This window comes from Syngnathus acus, chromosome 9 (assembly GCF_901709675.1).
Source record: "Syngnathus acus chromosome 9, fSynAcu1.2, whole genome shotgun sequence".
Taxonomy (NCBI): Eukaryota; Metazoa; Chordata; class Actinopteri; order Syngnathiformes; family Syngnathidae; genus Syngnathus; species Syngnathus acus.
In genome coordinates this window covers 8,947,209-8,965,241 of record NC_051094.1, presented here as the reverse complement: position 1 = coordinate 8,965,241, position 18,033 = coordinate 8,947,209, and the positions used below count along the sequence as shown (strand labels likewise).

General features: G+C 42.3%; 3 protein-coding genes and 2 long non-coding RNA genes across 12 annotated transcripts; 3 read left to right on the top strand and 2 right to left on the bottom strand.

Annotated features, from left to right (window-relative positions):
- The first annotated feature begins 44 nt into the window (after positions 1-44).
- LOC119126800 (acyl-CoA dehydrogenase family member 11-like) lies at positions 45-5,165 on the top strand. 4 transcript variants are annotated; one of them, XM_037258223.1, is made up of 15 exons: positions 45-92; positions 784-1,052; positions 1,125-1,348; positions 1,421-1,520; positions 1,876-1,993; positions 2,081-2,223; positions 2,307-2,459; positions 2,561-2,655; positions 2,738-2,837; positions 3,038-3,178; positions 3,253-3,345; positions 3,935-4,042; positions 4,137-4,308; positions 4,395-4,461; positions 4,524-5,165. In XM_037258223.1, the coding sequence occupies exons 2-15, from the start codon at positions 792-794 to the stop codon at positions 4,642-4,644; spliced, it is 1,896 nt and encodes a 631-aa protein (XP_037114118.1). In that variant the 5' UTR covers positions 45-92; positions 784-791; the 3' UTR covers positions 4,645-5,165. The 4 variants fall into 4 exon arrangements, with proteins under 4 accessions (XP_037114118.1, XP_037114117.1, XP_037114116.1 ...); XM_037258222.1 differs by having other exon boundaries at positions 69-107; XM_037258221.1 differs by having other exon boundaries at positions 89-118.
- Positions 5,166-6,501: 1,336 nt separating this feature from the next.
- On the top strand, positions 6,502-8,643 carry LOC119126838. 3 transcript variants are annotated; one of them, XR_005098714.1, is made up of 7 exons: positions 6,502-6,615; positions 6,672-6,820; positions 6,899-6,931; positions 7,023-7,277; positions 7,375-7,597; positions 7,677-7,750; positions 7,842-7,920. XR_005098714.1 is itself a non-coding variant. In XM_037258296.1 (6 exons), exons 1-6 carry the CDS (start codon positions 7,347-7,349, stop codon positions 8,632-8,634), a joined length of 744 nt encoding a protein of 247 aa, XP_037114191.1. In that variant the 5' UTR covers positions 7,290-7,346; the 3' UTR covers positions 8,635-8,643. The 3 variants fall into 3 exon arrangements, 2 of the variants coding, with proteins under 2 accessions (XP_037114191.1, XP_037114192.1); XM_037258296.1 differs by lacking the exons at positions 6,502-6,615; positions 6,672-6,820; positions 6,899-6,931; positions 7,023-7,277 and adding exons at positions 7,980-8,086; positions 8,329-8,434; positions 8,511-8,643 and having other exon boundaries at positions 7,290-7,597; positions 7,672-7,750; positions 7,842-7,918; XM_037258297.1 differs by lacking the exons at positions 6,502-6,615; positions 6,672-6,820; positions 6,899-6,931; positions 7,023-7,277 and adding exons at positions 7,980-8,086; positions 8,329-8,434; positions 8,511-8,643 and having other exon boundaries at positions 7,291-7,597; positions 7,672-7,723; positions 7,842-7,918.
- On the bottom strand, positions 7,313-8,236 carry LOC119126840. Of its 2 annotated transcripts, none has more exons than XR_005098716.1 (3): positions 8,185-8,236; positions 7,641-8,083; positions 7,313-7,327 (listed from the first exon to the last, which is right to left on the bottom strand). It is a non-coding gene; the product is annotated as an uncharacterized LOC119126840 (long non-coding RNA). The 2 variants fall into 2 exon arrangements; XR_005098715.1 differs by lacking the exon at positions 7,313-7,327 and adding an exon at positions 7,441-7,562.
- LOC119126841 lies at positions 8,509-10,773 on the bottom strand. The gene is made up of 3 exons (XR_005098717.1): positions 10,735-10,773; positions 10,427-10,476; positions 8,509-8,643 (listed from the first exon to the last, which is right to left on the bottom strand). It is a non-coding gene; the product is annotated as an uncharacterized LOC119126841 (long non-coding RNA).
- A 1,191-nt stretch (positions 10,774-11,964) lies between these two features.
- slc8b1 (solute carrier family 8 member B1) lies at positions 11,965-17,913 on the top strand. Of its 2 annotated transcripts, none has more exons than XM_037258292.1 (15): positions 11,965-12,417; positions 13,285-13,437; positions 13,621-13,673; positions 13,965-14,022; positions 14,448-14,553; positions 14,628-14,795; positions 14,901-15,014; positions 15,081-15,152; positions 15,382-15,512; positions 15,588-15,729; positions 15,907-16,028; positions 16,121-16,274; positions 16,370-16,450; positions 16,565-16,629; positions 17,379-17,913. In XM_037258292.1, the coding sequence occupies exons 1-15, from the start codon at positions 12,253-12,255 to the stop codon at positions 17,568-17,570; spliced, it is 1,776 nt and encodes a 591-aa protein (XP_037114187.1). In that variant the 5' UTR covers positions 11,965-12,252; the 3' UTR covers positions 17,571-17,913. The 2 variants fall into 2 exon arrangements, with proteins under 2 accessions (XP_037114187.1, XP_037114186.1); XM_037258291.1 differs by having other exon boundaries at positions 15,078-15,152.
- Positions 17,914-18,033: the final 120 nt, after the last annotated feature.

The window sequence follows — 18,033 nt, the reverse complement described above, 5'->3', positions numbered from 1 at the left end:
GTTTTAGGCCTCAGTGGATGACAGCTGGAGCTCTTATTTTGAAAACGAACGTTTCGTTTGGTAAACATAAACAAAGCTGCTCGGTAAGCTCGGCCCTTTTAACCAACGTACCTTTTACGTATGACTTCATACTTCTATCGAGACTTAAGATCACATAAAACATAAGGGAAAATCGTCAACTCGTACAAATTATACTAAAGCGTGTACTGTTACTTGAAGTCTAATTGTTAGCAGATCGAGTGCTCGTAAAGCTCGGCTAACTATCAGCAGAGAAGCTAATACTCGACATTAAAAAGTTGAAAGTGAAATACGACAAGCATGACCTTGGACTCAGATTTGTGTTCGACCTATTGTACAGACATTAACAGCAGCGAACTGTGGACTTTTAAAGTTATTTTATTGAGCAGCAATTGATAGTTGACACGAGTAGATGTGCAACATAATTGACCTTACATTTTAATAGTGATAAACGAGTTTGGTTACCATGTGTGCCTCACTTCTAAATTTGATGTTCGAATCTCGTAGCCAACTTTCTCTGTAAAGCTTGTGTGTGATTTCTCTGGGTACAGTACTGTGCAGTTTCTGCCACAGAGAAAACCAAGCTAAATGTAGATTGTACATTTTCCAAATTGTCGAAAATAAAACTGTGTCCTGTGGTTGACAGCGACCAATCCTGGGTGTGCCAGTCAGCTTTGCAAGTGGGATCAACGTTCCTTTTCCATTCAAGCCTGAACAACTCAATGGAATGAAGTCGTCTTTTTTGTCTCCACCGCCTCCTTTTAGACTGAGCCATGTCAGCCCAGGCTGCTGGCTGCCGTGGCTGGAAGATGCTGTATGGTGTCACCCGGCCCGCCATCCACATTAGATGTGTCAGTAGCACTGAAGCAGGCTCGAGACCATCTGAGGATGAGCAACTCTGGGAAACGGTGGCACTTCTGCCCTTTTCTGCAGCCAGGCTGGGATCTTTCTTTCAGGACAGACCTGTACTCAAGAACCCTTTTCTGGAGGATGCCTTATTGAGGGGTTACTTGAGGAGACACCTTCCTCAAGAGGTCAGTATCATGATGACTGTAACACACAGAGAACTGTTGGTAATACTTAGCATTTGCATGTTTATTTCATAGGCAGTGTTCTCAGACTTACGTGCCTTTGGCAATCGTGTGGCGGCAGAGGTGGACGGCTGGGGCAGAGAGTGTGAGGTTACTCCTCCGCGGTTGGTGCACTTTGACCCTTGGGGACGCAGAGTGGATCACATCTTGACTTCCCCAGCATGGAAACGCATGAAAGAGCTGTCTGCGCAGGAGGGATTGGTTGCCATCGCTTACGAGAGGCCAATGGGAGAGTGGAGGTTGCCCCCGCTTATTATAACCAGTGGATCATTTTGACAAATTGAGTTGATCTAAGTGTGTTTTTGTTCCAGCCGGGTTTATCAGATGTGCAAGTTGTACATCTTCTCCCCTTCCTCTGGCCTTTACACTTGCCCCCTGGCCATGACTGATGGGGCTGCCAAAGTCATTCAGGTTGAGTAACATCTTAGCTTTAGTAGAGTTATAATGAAAATGTATCTTTTTTTATTTTTTTTTAAGGTTGTTGTGCTCCATTGCAATTGTATGTGGCAGTTCCGCCTCCATCATCCAATCAGAACAATTAAATACTCTTCCACTAGATGGCAGAACTTGCTGCCGTCCATACAACAGCATTGCATACGATCATTATTTATGCTAGTATATTGTGCTTTTTGTCACATTTGTTTGATGGTGTGCCGAGATGTTTTAATGTGTCAAGTAATGGGCCTTTGCTGAATGAAGAAAGTAATAGTCCTTTGCTGAATGAAGAAAGTAATAGTTAATTTGACATATGTGTGTTTATCTGAAGTCCACAGGCGTTTCTTGGCCTGTAGAAGCAGCCTACAATCGACTGACCAGCCGTCAGCCTGAGCATTTCTGGACATCGGGACAGTGGATGACAGAAAGACAAGGAGGCTCAGATGTAGGTGAGTTGTTGTTATAATGCATTCGTACAACTTTGATACAAAACTCACCTCTGTGTGTGGGTGTGTGTGGGTGTTTGTGTTTGGCAGGAAGTGGCACAGCAACAATGGCTGTTCCGCAAAGTGATGGCTGGTATAAACTTTATGGCTTCAAATGGTTCACCTCTGCCACTGACGCCGACATGACTCTCACACTGGCCAGAGTGTGTGACAGATCAGGAGCGACCATACCGGTATTCCCAAAACTATATGTGTGTTTGTGTCCGTGTGTGTAGAATAAAGTTTCGCTAATAATTCCGTGTTTGTGTTCCTCAAGGGCAGCCGAGGTTTGTCTCTGTTCTACGCAGAGGTGAGTCGAGACCATGATGGCTGTCTGAGAGGGATTGAGGTTCAAAGACTGAAGGACAAGCTGGGCACCAGACAGATGCCCACAGCCGAGTTACTGCTGGACGGCCTCCCGGCACACAGGGTGATTTTTGGGCACTTTTAGAGACAGTTCTCCTTATGGATCGCGATCACTTGTGCAGGAATACCAAATGAAATTGTTTATTTACTGTTCTTTCTTACCAGCTGTCAGAAGAAGGAAGAGGCGTGGCCTCCATAGCAAACATGCTAACGATAACCAGGATCCACAACAGCATCGCTGCAGCAGCATCAATGAGAAGGCACAACTCAAGCACTTTTATTATCGCCTGTCCAAGTTTATTCTTTTTTTGGAGCAAATTAATGATACTTATGTGCACACAGGGTGGTCCAGTTAGCGCGTGACTATGCCACCCGCCGCACTGCTTTCGGAAAGCTTCTTAAAGAGCACCCGCTTCACATGCAGACCCTTGCCAGGATGGAGGTAAGCAGGCAGGCACTGAGGCATAAAAGCTCCAGTCAGCATTTCCCATCATGCTTTTCTCACATGCTACGTCATACGTCATCGCATCCACTGTCTTGGATGTGCTTTTCTTTTCTTGTCTCACTAAATCCTTGTAGCTAATCAGTGTGTACTTTTTCTAGTCACTAAATGTGTTGTTTATATCTCTGTGACAAACGTAGGTGGAGACCCGTGGAGCTTTCCTCCTGGTGATGGATGTCTGTCGCCTTTTGGGACGAGAGGAAAGTGGCATCGCCAGCCAGTTTGATACGCACCTCCTACGTCTGCTCACACCTGTTGTCAAACTCTACACCGGAAAACAGGCGAGCACGAGTACTTTGGACTAGCGAATGGCTAGCCGACTAAGTCTGCCCTCTGAGCTCTTGTTTAATCTCAGACGGTCGCCGTGGTGTCAGAAGGTTTGGAGAGCTTTGGCGGGCAGGGCTACATGGAGGACACCGGGCTGCCGGGACTACTTCGAGATGCACAGGTGAAAAACGGCCCAGATTTTCTTCTGGCATTGTATTTATCTCCTACATAAACGAAACAAAAATTACAACCTGATTCATTGAGATACAAAAAGGTTTCCGCGTTACTATCATGGAAAGGGTCAGGGTTCCGCGTGCTCACATTTAAAAAATATGCACACTGCATCAGTTGGACACTCTACATTGTCCCGAGTGGTTTAAGTGAGTGTGAATAGTTGTTTATATGTGCCTTGACTGCGTGACCCTGCAGAGGATATGTAGTCATAATTGTAATAAATGTAAGTCAACATTCCCATAAAGACAATTGCAACAGTCTGAGAGCAACCGCAGCTGGCCCATTTGCGATATGCTGTAATAGTATTTTTTTTCTTCTTTATTCTCATCATATTTTGAATTTATTCTTTTCTATTCTTGTTGCACTGTTACGAAATGAAATCGTTTTAACATCTGATTATTCTACTTTACAACATCTTTTATCGAGAAAGGTTGTCGTTTTGTCATTTTAATGAGGGGGCATTTTAGGGGGGCAAAGTCATGATGGTTCAAAACACTTTATTTACCTTTACACGGTTTATGCTTTTTTTTTGTTAGGTGCTGAGCATTTGGGAAGGCACAACAAATGTTCTGTCCCTGGACGTGCTGCGCTGTGTTCATCGGAGCTCCGGGATGGTTCTTCATGCTTATTTCACTCATGCCAAAGTAAAAGCTTTTTTTTAGAAGAACATGTCAAGCAAGTCCACCAATTGTCATCAAACGGGAATGTTCGAGTGATACTGTGTATGCATGTGTGTAGTCCCTGCTTGCAGGAGCTTCAAGTGTGTCCTCTCTGGACCCAGCTGTGAGAGCAGTGGATGGGGCGCTCTCTGAACTAAAAGGTTTTGTACAGGAGGCAGCCACCAAAGCGCCAGGCTATCTAGAACTAGCAGCCAGAGACTTGGCATACAGCTTGGCTCGCATCTATGCGGGTAGATAATAAATGCAAACATACACTGCATTGGAATAGATTAAACTGCCATCCAGTAACTCCACACACCTTTCCTCTTAATCATAGGTGCCCTTCTTATTGACCATGCAAGTTGGAAAGGATCGTCTCCAGCTGACATCTATGCAGCTCTCAGGTAAAAAAAAAGTGTGATTGACAATCTGGAATTTAAATTTTAATACTACATTGCTTCATCAGGTGGTGTGAACAAGACTTGTGCATCGTGGCAAGCAATAAGACGAGAGGATGCTATGATGGCAACTGTCCAGGACTTGATTCAGCACTTGTGTATGAGCAGGCAACGGAGGGCGAAAACTGATGCATACTGACCTTCTAATGTTTATAGTCTTACCATATCATATGTTTATTTTCTATGCCCGTTATTCAGCAAATGAAATCCACATTGAATTGCACGGCCAACGGAACTAACTGCACTATTTGTGAAGCAATTACGGTAAATACATAATGATACAGTATAACATAATGGCATTTCACTTTGTCTCCTTTAAAGTTTGTGCGGAGAATTAAACATTCAGGAGTTTGTAAAGTTTGGACCACCTTGGTTGGTTGATGATAAAATTCAAAAGCCTTGGTGCCTTCAAAAATAATTAAAGCGTGGGAATATTATCCATCAATCCATCAGTTTTCTACACCGCTTGTCCTGGGAATATTATAATAAAAAATATAAATAAAATGTGCAAACAACAGTCAGAAAATAAAATATTTGACAAATGCAGTTCTGTTTTGGTATGTTAGTGTGGTGTTCCACTGCTTATTTCAAACCGTGATTTAGTTTTGTACAAAATAATGGAACTGTTTTGAATATAAATGCATTTAAACGAATTCTTAAACATTGAACGTTTTCGTTTGCCCCTAGGTGTGAGTGCGAGTGCGGATGGTTGTTCGTCTCTGTGTGCCCTGCGATTGGCTGGCAACCGGTTCAGGGTGTCCCCCGCCTACTGCCCGATGACCGCTGGGATAGGCTCCAGCACGCCCTCGACCCCCGTGGGGACAAAGCGGTACAGAAAATGGATGGATGAATGGGCTTTTAACTATCGTCAATAAAGCGGTTCATGTAATGAATAACCTACCACAAGATGGCAGTGCCCCCATTCACTTGTATGTAACCCAGCGTAAAATGAACATGTCCATTTCCATTTCATCATTGCTCCTTCTTTAATGAAAATATCTTTTTAGTTCAGTTACAATATGGTTATTAGAACTTAAACACATGAGTAGTTTACTGTACATTTGTTTAGTTTCAAATACCATCACATAAGCAGAATTAAATAAATACGTACGTCGTACGATATTAAACATACAGGCTTTTGACTCGTTTATGTATGTAATGACGCCAAGCTACCGCAAGATGGCAGTGCCCCCATTCATTTGTATGGAACCCAGCGTAAAATGAACGTCAATTTTTCCTTTTCGACCAGACGTCCTCTACGTACAATACACTACCTTAAAAAAAAGCCGATTTTCCCCGGCAAAATGGTAGAATGGTTTATAACTTTACCCGGTGTTCGGGAGAGCATGGTTCGAGCCCCACACGAAGCAGACTTTAAGTTAAAGTTTGCATAGTGTAAGACTCGAACTGGATTCTCCCGAACATAAGGCAAAAGCTTTACGTACTACACCATTGGGTCTTCTGAAATATAGATGTGATTTAGTAATTTTAGCTATTTCGTGAAACACATACTATGAATACATAACAAAACTCAAAAAAATTCAACGTCAAAATGGCTGAATGGTTTATGACTTAGGTTGGTGTCCAGCAGCCTCGGGTTCGAGACTTGCTCTTTGCAGCTTTTGCAAATCAAATAGAGCGACACATAAGATTCGAACCCACCTCTCCCAAACTCAAGGTAAAAGTTACAACCATTCGGCCATTCGAGCTCTTGCATGGATGGTCAAGTGTTTGAAATTGAAGGTTACTCTGAACCTTTCCTGAAGATAGCTTCATGATTTGGGATAATAGAAAAAGATTATTTGGTTGCTGATCAACGGATAATGGTCGAGGGGATAACACCATTGACTCCGAAGTTTGCAGAGCTGGTTCGAGGCCAGTATCCCCCAATGACTCCACATAGCGTTTTTCTCCCTCTTTACTGAGTGCCTGAGATTGATTTTTTCCCCCTCCCTCCTTTTAATGACGTCATCGCAAAAAGAGTATAAAAGGCGTCAAGAACGCGACGCTCATTCTGTCACTCACGTCTGACAGCGAGCGCCACGTTGCTCTGGTCCGCCGGCTGCCCTCTTTTCCACAACAGCGTTTCAAAGTGACAAGGTGAGTGTTCAACGATTGCTAACCTTTTCAAACTAACTGCTTTTGCTCTCTTTCAGCGTCAACTTGCACTTTAGGCGTGCTTCCATCTTGCAAGCATGCGAGCTAAAACGTTTGCAGAAGCTAGCGTTAGCAGTTAACATCTTCAACGACCACCAAAACGCTTTTATTTGGCGTGCAACGAAACAATTGAAGCATTTAACGGTGGGTAAGTACATCTACATTTTGAAAGCTCTAAGCACGCATGTGGAAAGATGACTAACCCAATTTTTGCACAAACATTTAGCAACGTCTAGAAAACAGCGCCGTTTGGCCGAAGGTAAGTTGACAAAGCAGCGTTTGCATAAATCCACCAGAGAATGAATGACTAAAATATTTCGATGCATTAATTTTCTACTTTCTGTCTGCAGGTGCGAATCTTTAAAACGAGCCCGACACGGCCGACTGACTTTCTGAGTTTTAAAGGTAACTCTTTCAGTCGACTGCTTCTAATTGTCTTCTCATTTCTGTCCACAGGCCTGCATCTGCAACAGAGGGAGCAGATTGACTGCAAAATGGCAAAAATATTTTTATCAAATTGACTAAATCAAGCATTTTTTCTTTTGTCTGCAGGGTCCAAGATGGCCGACTTGCAGTCCTCTCATGGCTTCATGCGACACTTGCAGGTAGGTCTACTCTTGCTCAACACGTTACCCAGCCCAATTTGCTTGTTAGGCTGAAAATTTAAAAGCAGAATGGTTGTAACGTTACCGTGTCTTTTAGACCAGCAAGCTGTGGTTGGAGAGACGTCCGGCGCTGCCCTCCATTCCTCACTGATGAAACGTGCACACGTCCAAATGTTTGACACGTCAAACATTTCAGCATGTTCTTCCTTTTGTCCACCAGGTGGGGCCAAAGGACCTAGTTTCTGCAGCATGGATCGACTGGTGAAGATCTACAAAGTTTTGAACCTGTGGAATCAACCTCCTGTCCAACGTGCTGACAGGTGACAACTTACTACTAACTTGGCATTGTTTAAAAGCACTTACCTGTTTTTTGTATGCCTGCCTCTTCCTGCAGAGCAGTTTCCAGTAAGGATGCAGTTGGAAAATCTGCCACCTGCTGGACAAAGGAACCAGCCCTCCAAAACCATGCAGAGGTTCCTTAAGGCTGTCCATTTTCAGAGTTGACGCTCAGATAAAATGTACTAAATGGCAGCTTGATGGCTCCCTTGTTTGTGTTGTGTGCAGGTGTCCACCCTGGAGAGTCTTTACAACATTTCAGGAACTCTGCCTGTGCACCAGCGACCGGCTGCTTCCAGTCTACAGTTAAAAATAAAAGCAGTAAACTTAAATGGAGTCGTTGTCAATGTTCCTTTTTCTTTCCAGGCAGAGATGGCAAATTCTGGTCCAGAAAGTGAAAAGCCTGCCAGTTTGTCTTCAGCCTCTGTCAGCTCGTTCACCTGGGTCCGTGCTGCCTGAAGAGCCCTCTGCTGGTAAGAGAAGGATAGTAAATGACATTTTAGCAAACATGTTTCAACATTTTTGAGTAACTTTTTTTTTTTTGTGTCCGGTGTGAAGCACCATCAAGTACCTGCTCATAGCGGAAGCTGATGACAAGAGCAGAGCCGCATACCAGCAGCACTTTGGCAACCTGAGAAGTAAGGCACTTTAAATGCTCCTCATTGCACAATCTTATCTTTATTCCAATATTTTTTTTTCTCCAATTTTCTGACAGGCAGCAAGGAACAAAATCAACTTCCTGGGTCATGCAGCAAGGAACAAAATCAGCTTCCTGGTCATGCAGCTTGCAATACTCTGTACAATACTCTACTTGCGCACTGGTATGTATCATGCCAAAACATTGTCTGCACAAAACGTTGACTTAGCTTTTTACTTGCCAATCTCTTTTTGTCTCAGGTCCAGGCATGGAGTAACACTGGCCGGCCACTCTTCTCTCTGGCTGACCACTTCACCACTTGTCCCTCTGGCCGACCACTCGGCAACGAGCAGACTGCCATCCAACTTGTTACTTTGTGATTGAATGTTTACTCTGCAAAAGAAATAAAGCTTTTTTACAAATAACAAACTTTCAACTCAATTTTCAAACATCAAATCAAAACGAAAAATTTTCTTTCCAACAAAATAATTTTATTTTTCACCACCCAAAAAATTTCTGGATTTTTTTTCCTGGTGAAATTTTTTGAGAAAGGGGGCGGAATCATGACGAATACTGCTTCATGATTGGCGGAGAGCTCTAAAAGTGGGTGGAGCAATGAGAATGAAAGGCTGTGATTGGTTGAAAGGTGGGCGTGGATATGCAAATGAGGTGATTGGTTAGAGTGGGCGTGGTTTCCTTAAAATGAAGCAATTTGATTGGTTGGATGTGCAAACGCTGCATTCTGATTGGCTGCCAGAAAGTGGGCGTGGATATGCAAATGAGGTGGGCGTGGTTTCCTTAAAATGACGCACTTTGATTGGTTGGATGTGCAAACGCTGCATTCTGATTGGCTGCCAGAAAGTGGGCGTGGATATGCAAATGAGGTGATCTGTGATTGGTTAGCGTTGGAGTGGGCGTGGTTTCCTTAAAATGAAGCAATTTGATTGGTTGGATGTGCAAACGCTGCATTCTGATTGGCTGCCAGAAAGTGGGCGTGGTTATGCAAATTTTGCGATGAGACGTGATTGGCCAGGCTGAATTTGGGCGGAGGTAGGAGGCGGGCAAAGTGGCACTTAGGTTTTGGAAGGTTCTTTTCAGCTTTGAGTTGAGTGTTTGCCTTCAGCCACTGAACAGAGCCCAAGTGTTTGACTGCTTCACTCTGTCTCCACGAGTCAAAGCAGTCAAAGATTTGGCTCTGTTGCAGTGACGCTTACCTCAAGGCTGAAAACTTGTGTCCATAGTAGTGGACACTTAGGTTTTGGAAGTGGCCAACTCAAGACTTCAAACAGTACTTTGACAATGCAGTGACCACCAAGCATGAAAGACTTCAGATGAGCAAATTTGCTCATAAATCACAAAGCCTCACATTCCATTTGAACAATTTATTGAATAGAAAAGCAGTTAGAAAGGCCCTGCCTGCATGGAAGCAGCTTAAGTACTTGATGAGCTCAGGTACGATGTCACTTACTTCTCATGGCAGGCACTAGGGGGAAGGTGAGCACATGCAAACATCTCTCACTGGGACAAAACCTAAGTGCCAGGTACTGCACAGTACCACCACCACTCACTTTTGGACACGTTTTTCCATGACACTGACGCAAACCAAGTTAGTCAGAAACATATTTAACTAACTTGGTTTGCATCTATGTCATGAAAAAACACATCCAGACGAGTGTGATGATGATATTGTGCAGTACCTGGCACTTGGGTTTTGTGAGAGATGTCAGCTGCTTGCATGTGCTCACCTTCTCCCTGGTATGCCATGACAAGATGACATCGCACATCAGCTCCTCAAGCACATAACACTACCAACTAACTAACACAATTTTTTTCTTTAGATTGATACATTTTTTTAGATTCAAGTCATAATTTTAGAAGAACAAAGTGGTACACTTTCACTTTTCATGTGTGCCAACTATGATCAAAAATATACTTTTTAAGTTCAAATGCAAGTACATTTTTCAAAACTATACTTCTTAAATTGACATGTAACTTTAACCATTGTAGAGCAATTATTTTGTTTCTTTTCACTGTGGCCCAAATAATCATCAGGACATTATTCATTTGGGAATTGACCACTTAAAATGTCCTTTGATAACATTTTGGAATATTTTAAGTCCTATATGACACGACCTTCTACATTTAAGATAAGGAGGCAAACAAAATGGGGAGGTACCTTTCGAGATATGCAGATAGACGACCAGCAGCCGACGCGGAGCCTCCAGTCTTCAAATTTGGACATGGAAAAACATAGAAAAACAACGTTCAAGTCAAACGCTTTCCTTGACTATCGATTGATTTACAGCCGAGTGAGTGCTACTTGTGGGTGTGCTAGCTAACGCTCCACCTCTTGTTTCACGAGAGCTAGCGAGTTTCCACTGACCTAACGACTAACAAATATTCTCCTTTCATGTCATTGTTTACATGTACGCATTTACATACATAAGGCAAATCGAGAGCTTGGAAAAAGTTGACATTACTCACTTGAAACCCCAAATGGCAACAACCTGAAGAGCTAGCTGCTCACTGAAGCGGTAGTGTACGGTAGCCGAGAAAGCTCAATTCAAGTCACACAAAAACGCCTCTTTTCGCAACTTGCACAAAAGACACTCCCACATCATGCATATGACACTAGATTCAAGATTCAAGAGTTTTTATTCGCCATGCTTGAGCTTGAGCGTGCCAAACAAGGAATTTGACTTCGGTACATCACAGCCTCTGTTCAACATTTAGGTGACTAACAACACTCAGGACATGTGAAAAATGACAAATATTCGCATACACTAGTTCGGATCATTAAGTAAACACGCATAAAAGGTGCTCAAAAACTAGTCAAAAAGACCAGCCTTGTCAACAAAAAAAATTCTGTCATATAGTTTGAGTTTCATACAAATTTATGACCGAGTTGTAATGATATGAGCAAACGCAGATCTGCTCATCATTGTTTACGTGAATGTAACATGTACCTCCGGACCGCACACGGCGATGGGAGGATGGAGAAAATGAAGATGACGAGGGAGACGTAAAACGTAAAACAAGGAATAAAACACCAGACAAGTTTTAACATAAATGTTTATTATAAAAAATAATAATAATAATATCAAAAGTAAATTTCAAACCAGCAATCTAATGTGAAATTGCAGTAGATATACTGGATAACAATATTTAGGAGTATATATGCATACACGTTATTTAAAAACTACAATAAGTAAATCATAAATCTACATTCTGGCTTACATAGTTCACGCCAGGAGACGCAATCCACTGACTGATCCGTTGATGCACGGGAAGGCAGTTCACCCATTGACTCGTTCGCGAACAGGAAGTCGGGAAAGTCAGGATTCGTTCCCTCACTGATCCGTTCTCGCGATGAAACGGAAATGCAAATCACTCACTGATTCGTTCACTCACTAATTCGTTCACTCACTAATTCGTTCACTCACTAATTCGTTCACTCACTGATTCGTTCACTCACTGATTCGTTGGTGAACGGGAAATGCAATTCACGACTCGTTCGTTAACGGGAAGTTACGTCATTTTCTTCTTCGCTTTGTTTTACGGCGAGGTGGCACCAGCTTCAATGCGCATTACTGACATCTACTGGTTGAAGTCATATGAACTGAAAAAAGAACGAATCACTTTAGGAAGTGATTCGTTCACTCTCGTTCACTGAAAAAGAAATCCGTTTATTTGAACGAACCGTTCACTTACGAGCCAAGACTAGTTTGTGTTGTGGTGGGCGGAGCGTCGCATTAGGTAGCTGTCGAAAATTTGCGGACGTTTGACCCGTGCATTTGGAAAGACGGACAAAGAAACATACTTCACGTCTCTGGAATGTGCACCTGCACGGAATATCGACTTTGTCTTTTTAATGTCTTTCGACAATCATTTTAGTTGTGGTTGATCGGAAAACAGATTACGCCAGCAGCCTCCATCGTCGTCTAGTCTGTAGTCGTCAACAGAATGGACGTGTCACCTGGATAAAGAAGAAAAAGGAAAAAAATGATATCTGTGTCTACCCTGTTGAATCTCTTGGTTGGGACATTGATGTCCCAGGATGCTACCTCGGACTTCTCTGTCCACACGACTCGGACAGGTGTGCCAGTAGATGGAGGGTCCCTGAATGCCTCACTGGCTGTCATGTCTCAGATAAACAACAACGACGAGGTTGGTGAGATAAGAAGTGAACATGAACTGTGTCCCTCGTTTTTTTTAGATTATTGGAGACAATCTGAGCTGTTGTTTGTGAAAATATGTATATTCTCGTTAGGTCAAGTTTAACATGTCAGCAGATTTGGATCACATGACCACAGGCAGTAATAACGACTGCTAGGGGAGAAAAATCACGTTTTTACCAGTGTACAAATATTTGTACTTGTTGTTATGGCAAAGGAGCCTACGATGCTACAGTACTATAGACTGCAATGATCATTATGTTTATAATATAATTTTTTTTTTACAGTATTACTGTGTACTATAAATATTTACTATTTAAAATTTATTTCCACTCCATAATGATTAAAGTAACATATATTATAATAATATCAGCTGTACAGAAATATGGTACACGACGAAATAGAAGTTGATTTTAAAATAAGTTCATACATAATTATATAAATTGAAGATGATACAAGTGGACTTTGTGCAGTGTGTGAAATAGAAAACAGCAATAAAATAAAATGCAATGCATAAAAGTGACATTTTAGAAAAACGGTCAATTTAACCTTGTGAACGTATTATTTTTTTCACATACATATATCATTACATTGTTAAACTCTTTGTTTTTTGTTGTTTTTCTTTTTTTAAAGCAAGACGTTATCCTGCACGCTGGTCAAATACAAAATAGTTAGTAGTTGTCATTTTGCCCAGAACATAATGACACTTTCTTCAGCTTATATTCAACTTATATATGATTATAATATTGAATATTAGATATGTACATGAGCCATGCACAACTAACGTGAGCAATAAACAACTAGTGCATATAGGGAATTGATGCAAACTGATATATAGTCGACGTGTTTGTGTGTTCAGTGCGATCATGTGATGAACATCAACGCAACGGACCGCTGCGCATTCGTCAAGAGCACACCAGACTGCAGCATGGAAGATGGTTTCGTCAAATATCTTCAAGTGGCCTTCTGTCTGCTTCCCCCTGACCTCACGCCTCTCTCAGTCATTCTCTGTGTAAGCCGTGTCCGTGTGTGCCATTTGAGGAAGTCTGGGGGAACTTATTTTTGTCACAATAATGGGGCTTTCTCTGTTTCAACATTGCACACAATACATAGCATTTGGAATTACATGTTTCTTTTTCATCCCTTATTCGAAAATAGAACACATCTGATATTTCTTCCCTCCTATTCTCCACAGATCATATGGCTGTTCTTTATGTTCGCCATACTTGGCCTTATTGCATCTAAATAGTAAGTCTATTGTCTGTCCTGTCAAGTTTCACGGCCACGGTCATTTTATTCCTTAATTCAATATAGTCAAGCATATAACATGTGAATTGACCTATTCATTGTGTAACTACAGCTTCGCTCACATTACACGTGAAACTATAAAATTGTCATTGGTTTCACTTCACTGGTGTGAGTTTGAAAGTGGACTTTGTTCTTCTTTTCTACATCATTACACTGACCATAACTGGGAAATGAGCTGTTGTATGTTCAGAAAACATTTTGATAAATTCATTCTTTTCTGCTTCTCTCCAGTTTTTGTCCCAACCTGTCAGCCATCTCCACAAGTCTGCATCTCACCCACAACGTAGCTGTATCCTTCATCTCCAGTTTGATGACCAGTCCTAACAAAACTGGCACAGTGTGTTATGATGAGAATAAGACATGTACATCAATTGTGCTTTGAATTTCACAATCAAAAATACTTCCATTTCAAACTGTACAATGAGATAGTTCAGTTCTATAGTTGCATAATGCATGACATCATAGTGAATAAAAGGTCTCAACAGGCTTAAACCACGGCAACCACTGGTCCGCGAACCGGTACCATTTGGTACCAGATAGGTTTATATGATATAAATAAAGAAATAAATCTATTTTTCTATGTGTTTGTTAAGCAGAGCATATATTTCCCAAATGTACCTGGGCATGAATGTTTGTCAGCATGCCTATTTAGAATCAATATCACTTGTATTAAGTCTTTTGTCCATACACTCCTTGACTAATCTTTTCATTGAGGGTGTGACTTTCCTGGCTCTTGGGAACGGAGCTCCAGACATCTTCAGTGCCATAGCGGCGTTCTCCCGCCCTCACACCGCCGGGCTGGCGGTCGGAGCATTATTTGGTAGGCGGGTGCAAAATTGGTAGTATATATTACAAACGTGCAATTGATCCACTTTTGTCCGTCACTCTCGGCAGGCGCCGGTGTATTTGTCACCACGATTGTCGCCGGCAGCGTGGCGCTGGTCAAACCTTTCGCCGTACCCTCGCGTCCTTTCTTGCGTGACGTCATCTTCTACATGGTGGCGGTGTTCTGGACTTACCTCATCCTGTACAGAGGAACCACCACGCTGGGGGAAACACTGGGTACCCACAGAAACTCAGTTTCCCATAATTCTCACCTCCTACCTTTACTCCCTCCACTTTTCTTGCAGCATTCATAACATTGATGTGTGCATCTCGTGTGCGTAGGGTACTTGGGCCTCTACGTGGTGTATGTATTGACAGTGGTCATCAGCGCCTACATCTATAGCCGACAAAAACGTTTGCGCAACGCAAGGATCGATAGCCTTCCTCATGTTCAAGGTTGCACGCACACACACACAAGGCAACACAAATTCATTCGCTTAATGTTCGTTTCCTCCTCAGCAGGGTTTGAGTCATCGGACACGTATGACGGCGACGTTCCCTGTCTGCTAGCTGGATCGGACCAACAAGAATATGGTGGGAAAGCGGACCCGTCTAAAAGCAAAATCTTGATTAAAACGAAACTACAAGCCTGAACATTACTCCCACTTCCTCCTTGGAATGAACGCTTGTTTTTGTGTAGACTAAATACAAGTAACAAACATGACAAAAAGATTGATGAGGAAAAAAACTAAATAGACTCAGCGGTTCCCCTGTGGGCAAATGTCAATTGCGAACCACTAGCAGTGTGTCTACTGCGTTTCAGAGTCTGAGTACAGGCCACTGCTGCAATACCCCGAATCCACCAGCCAGATCTTGCTGAGCTCGCTCAACCCGGTGGACAACAGGAAGTGGAGGAGGAAAAACTGGAAGTGGAGAGTCCTCAAAGTTTTGAAGGTGCGCCAAAGACTCAGGCACGCACAGTCCAACTCCATGTGAAGGTTTTATTAAAAGGCGGCGTCCACCTCTCAGACTCCTGTGGAGGTCATACTGCTGCTGTGCATCCCCGTTGTAGATCTCGATAAAGAAGACAAGAACTGGAGACGACCTCTCAACTGTCTTCATTTGATCACTGCCCCGCTTATGTGTGTTCTCGCTTTCCAGTCTGGAATTTGTAAGTGCAAAGAGGAAATGACTTGCAACTCCAAGCACTGTCTACTTAAACGTCACGTGACTGGTTCTAAACTTTTGGATGCACAAATGTTCATTCGCAATTTGAATAGCTTTACTTTTTGGGAGACGTTTGTATAAATTTCCACGTTTGAAGGCACCTGCTTTTTTTTCCGCCTAGTTAGCGATTACTTGATTGAGGGCCAGTTTCCTTTGTGGTTGCTGATGCTTCTCTTGGGACTCTTCCTGTGTGCCATTGTGTTCTGCAGCACCACTAATGAGTGTCCCCCGAGATATCACCCAGTAAGTGCCACAAAACACAGATTGCGCATCAACTTGCCTTTTGTCCCGATCCAGCGAGAAAGTTGAACCACCTGTGTTCTTATTTTTGCCAGATCTTTGCTCTCTTGGGCTTCTTGGTGAGCGCAGTGTTGATTAGTGCGGCGGCGTCCGAAGTGGTCAGTATTCTGCACATGCTCGGCGTGGTGCTCAGTCTCAGTAACACGGTGCTGGGCTTGACTCTCCTGGCCTGGGGCAACAGCATAGGAGGTGAGCCCGCTCAAAGTGGTGCAGTGTTTATCTGCCAATGGAATAGAAATGATGATATAAATAATATTTAATAAATTATATTTGTCTTTTATTAGATTGTTTCTCAGACATCACCCTCGCACGACAGGGATACCCCAGGATGGCCATATCGGCATGCTTCGGGGGCATCATTTTCAGTATCCTTATTTCCCCCTCACTCGCTCACAACCACTTTTTCAGCTTTTGGGGTTGATTTAAAGATTTAACGCCATATCATCAAAAAACCTGTACCTTAACTATGCCTTCACTAGATATGTTATTTGGGGTGGGCTTGGGCTGTCTGGTGCAGATGATCAAAACACACGGTGAAGTGCAGGTAAATCACACACAAAACACGTCATCTACATATTAATATGCACAACATGATGATGTACAACACAAGCGCAAATGTGCTCAGTTTAATGTATGATTTCAAAAATGCTTGTTATTATTATGCTGTGTGGATTGCGGTTCTACAAACTGTCCTATACCGGTGCTTCTCAACACTGTCTCTCTCAGATGCACAGTTCTCTGATTATTGCCAAGGCGTGACCCACTTTATATAAGTTAAAAAACAATAAAGAAAAACCTTTGTCAAAAAATAACCTACACAAAAAAACGTTTATAATTGCCTATAATAATAAACTGTAAATATACTAAACCTTGAGCCCCGCAAAACACTTTAATATAATCTCAAACTCATTTTACATTAGCTTGTGCAAATAAATAGCTTACAGATGATTTGATTAGAAAAAAAAAACCTGCACCGCAAATGCACTTGTAAATGCAACAAAGACTTCCACTAACAACCCAGGCTAAACTTAGCTCCTCTCCAACATATCTTTGAGATGGATTTTAATCGATTACTTCCTTGACGCCATTCAGTATTGTCATTTGTCAAGCCTTGGCGCCATCTTGTGACTTCATGAATGTCATTGAAAAAGTGCAGTGTTTTCAGCAAATTTAGGAGTACTTTTGTAATGGCAGAATATTTTATCCAACTCTTGTTATTGTCAGTGTTGTGCCTGATCAATGCATGTCGTTTTTTTTTCTGCACTGATCAATTCATGTCTTTGTTCTCCTCAGCTGGAACCAGAGGGACTGCTGACATGGATCCTGGCAGGTTCTCTGGGCTTGTCTTTGGTTCTGTCTTTTATCATCGTCCCACTGAGCCGCTTCCACCTGGGTCGGCCTTACAGCATTTTCCTCCTCGTCTTCTACGCGGTTTTCCTCATTGTTGCTCTGCTCACAGAATTTGGCATCCTCACTACAGCATAGATGCCACTCTATAACCTGACATAAGGGATGTGAAATTGATACACTGGGACCACATGAGCACTGTTTTTATATTCTACTTGATTGCTACCTACAATCATGCTGTGGTGTAACCAGCCAAGTGTTTTTTACTGAAAGGCCAAAATATGAAAGTACCATAATTATTTTTTTCAATCTTATGACTGACACTGCTATGGCAATGTGGTTTTAAAAAAATATTGGCTAATATCAATTCAGCATTTCTGCTTTTAAACTATTCAATACCTTAATACTGTTCATGACAATCAAGTTGATTTGGGGGGGATATTAAATATGGAGTCAACATTGTGCCTTTCACATACTGTTACACTATTGTCATTTTTAAACAACTCTTCAAATACATTACTACCAGCCCAAAAATGCTTAATTTTGTCTGAGACAGTAATATCCAAAGTCAAGGACAGAACATAATTTGCATTGGTTGTGA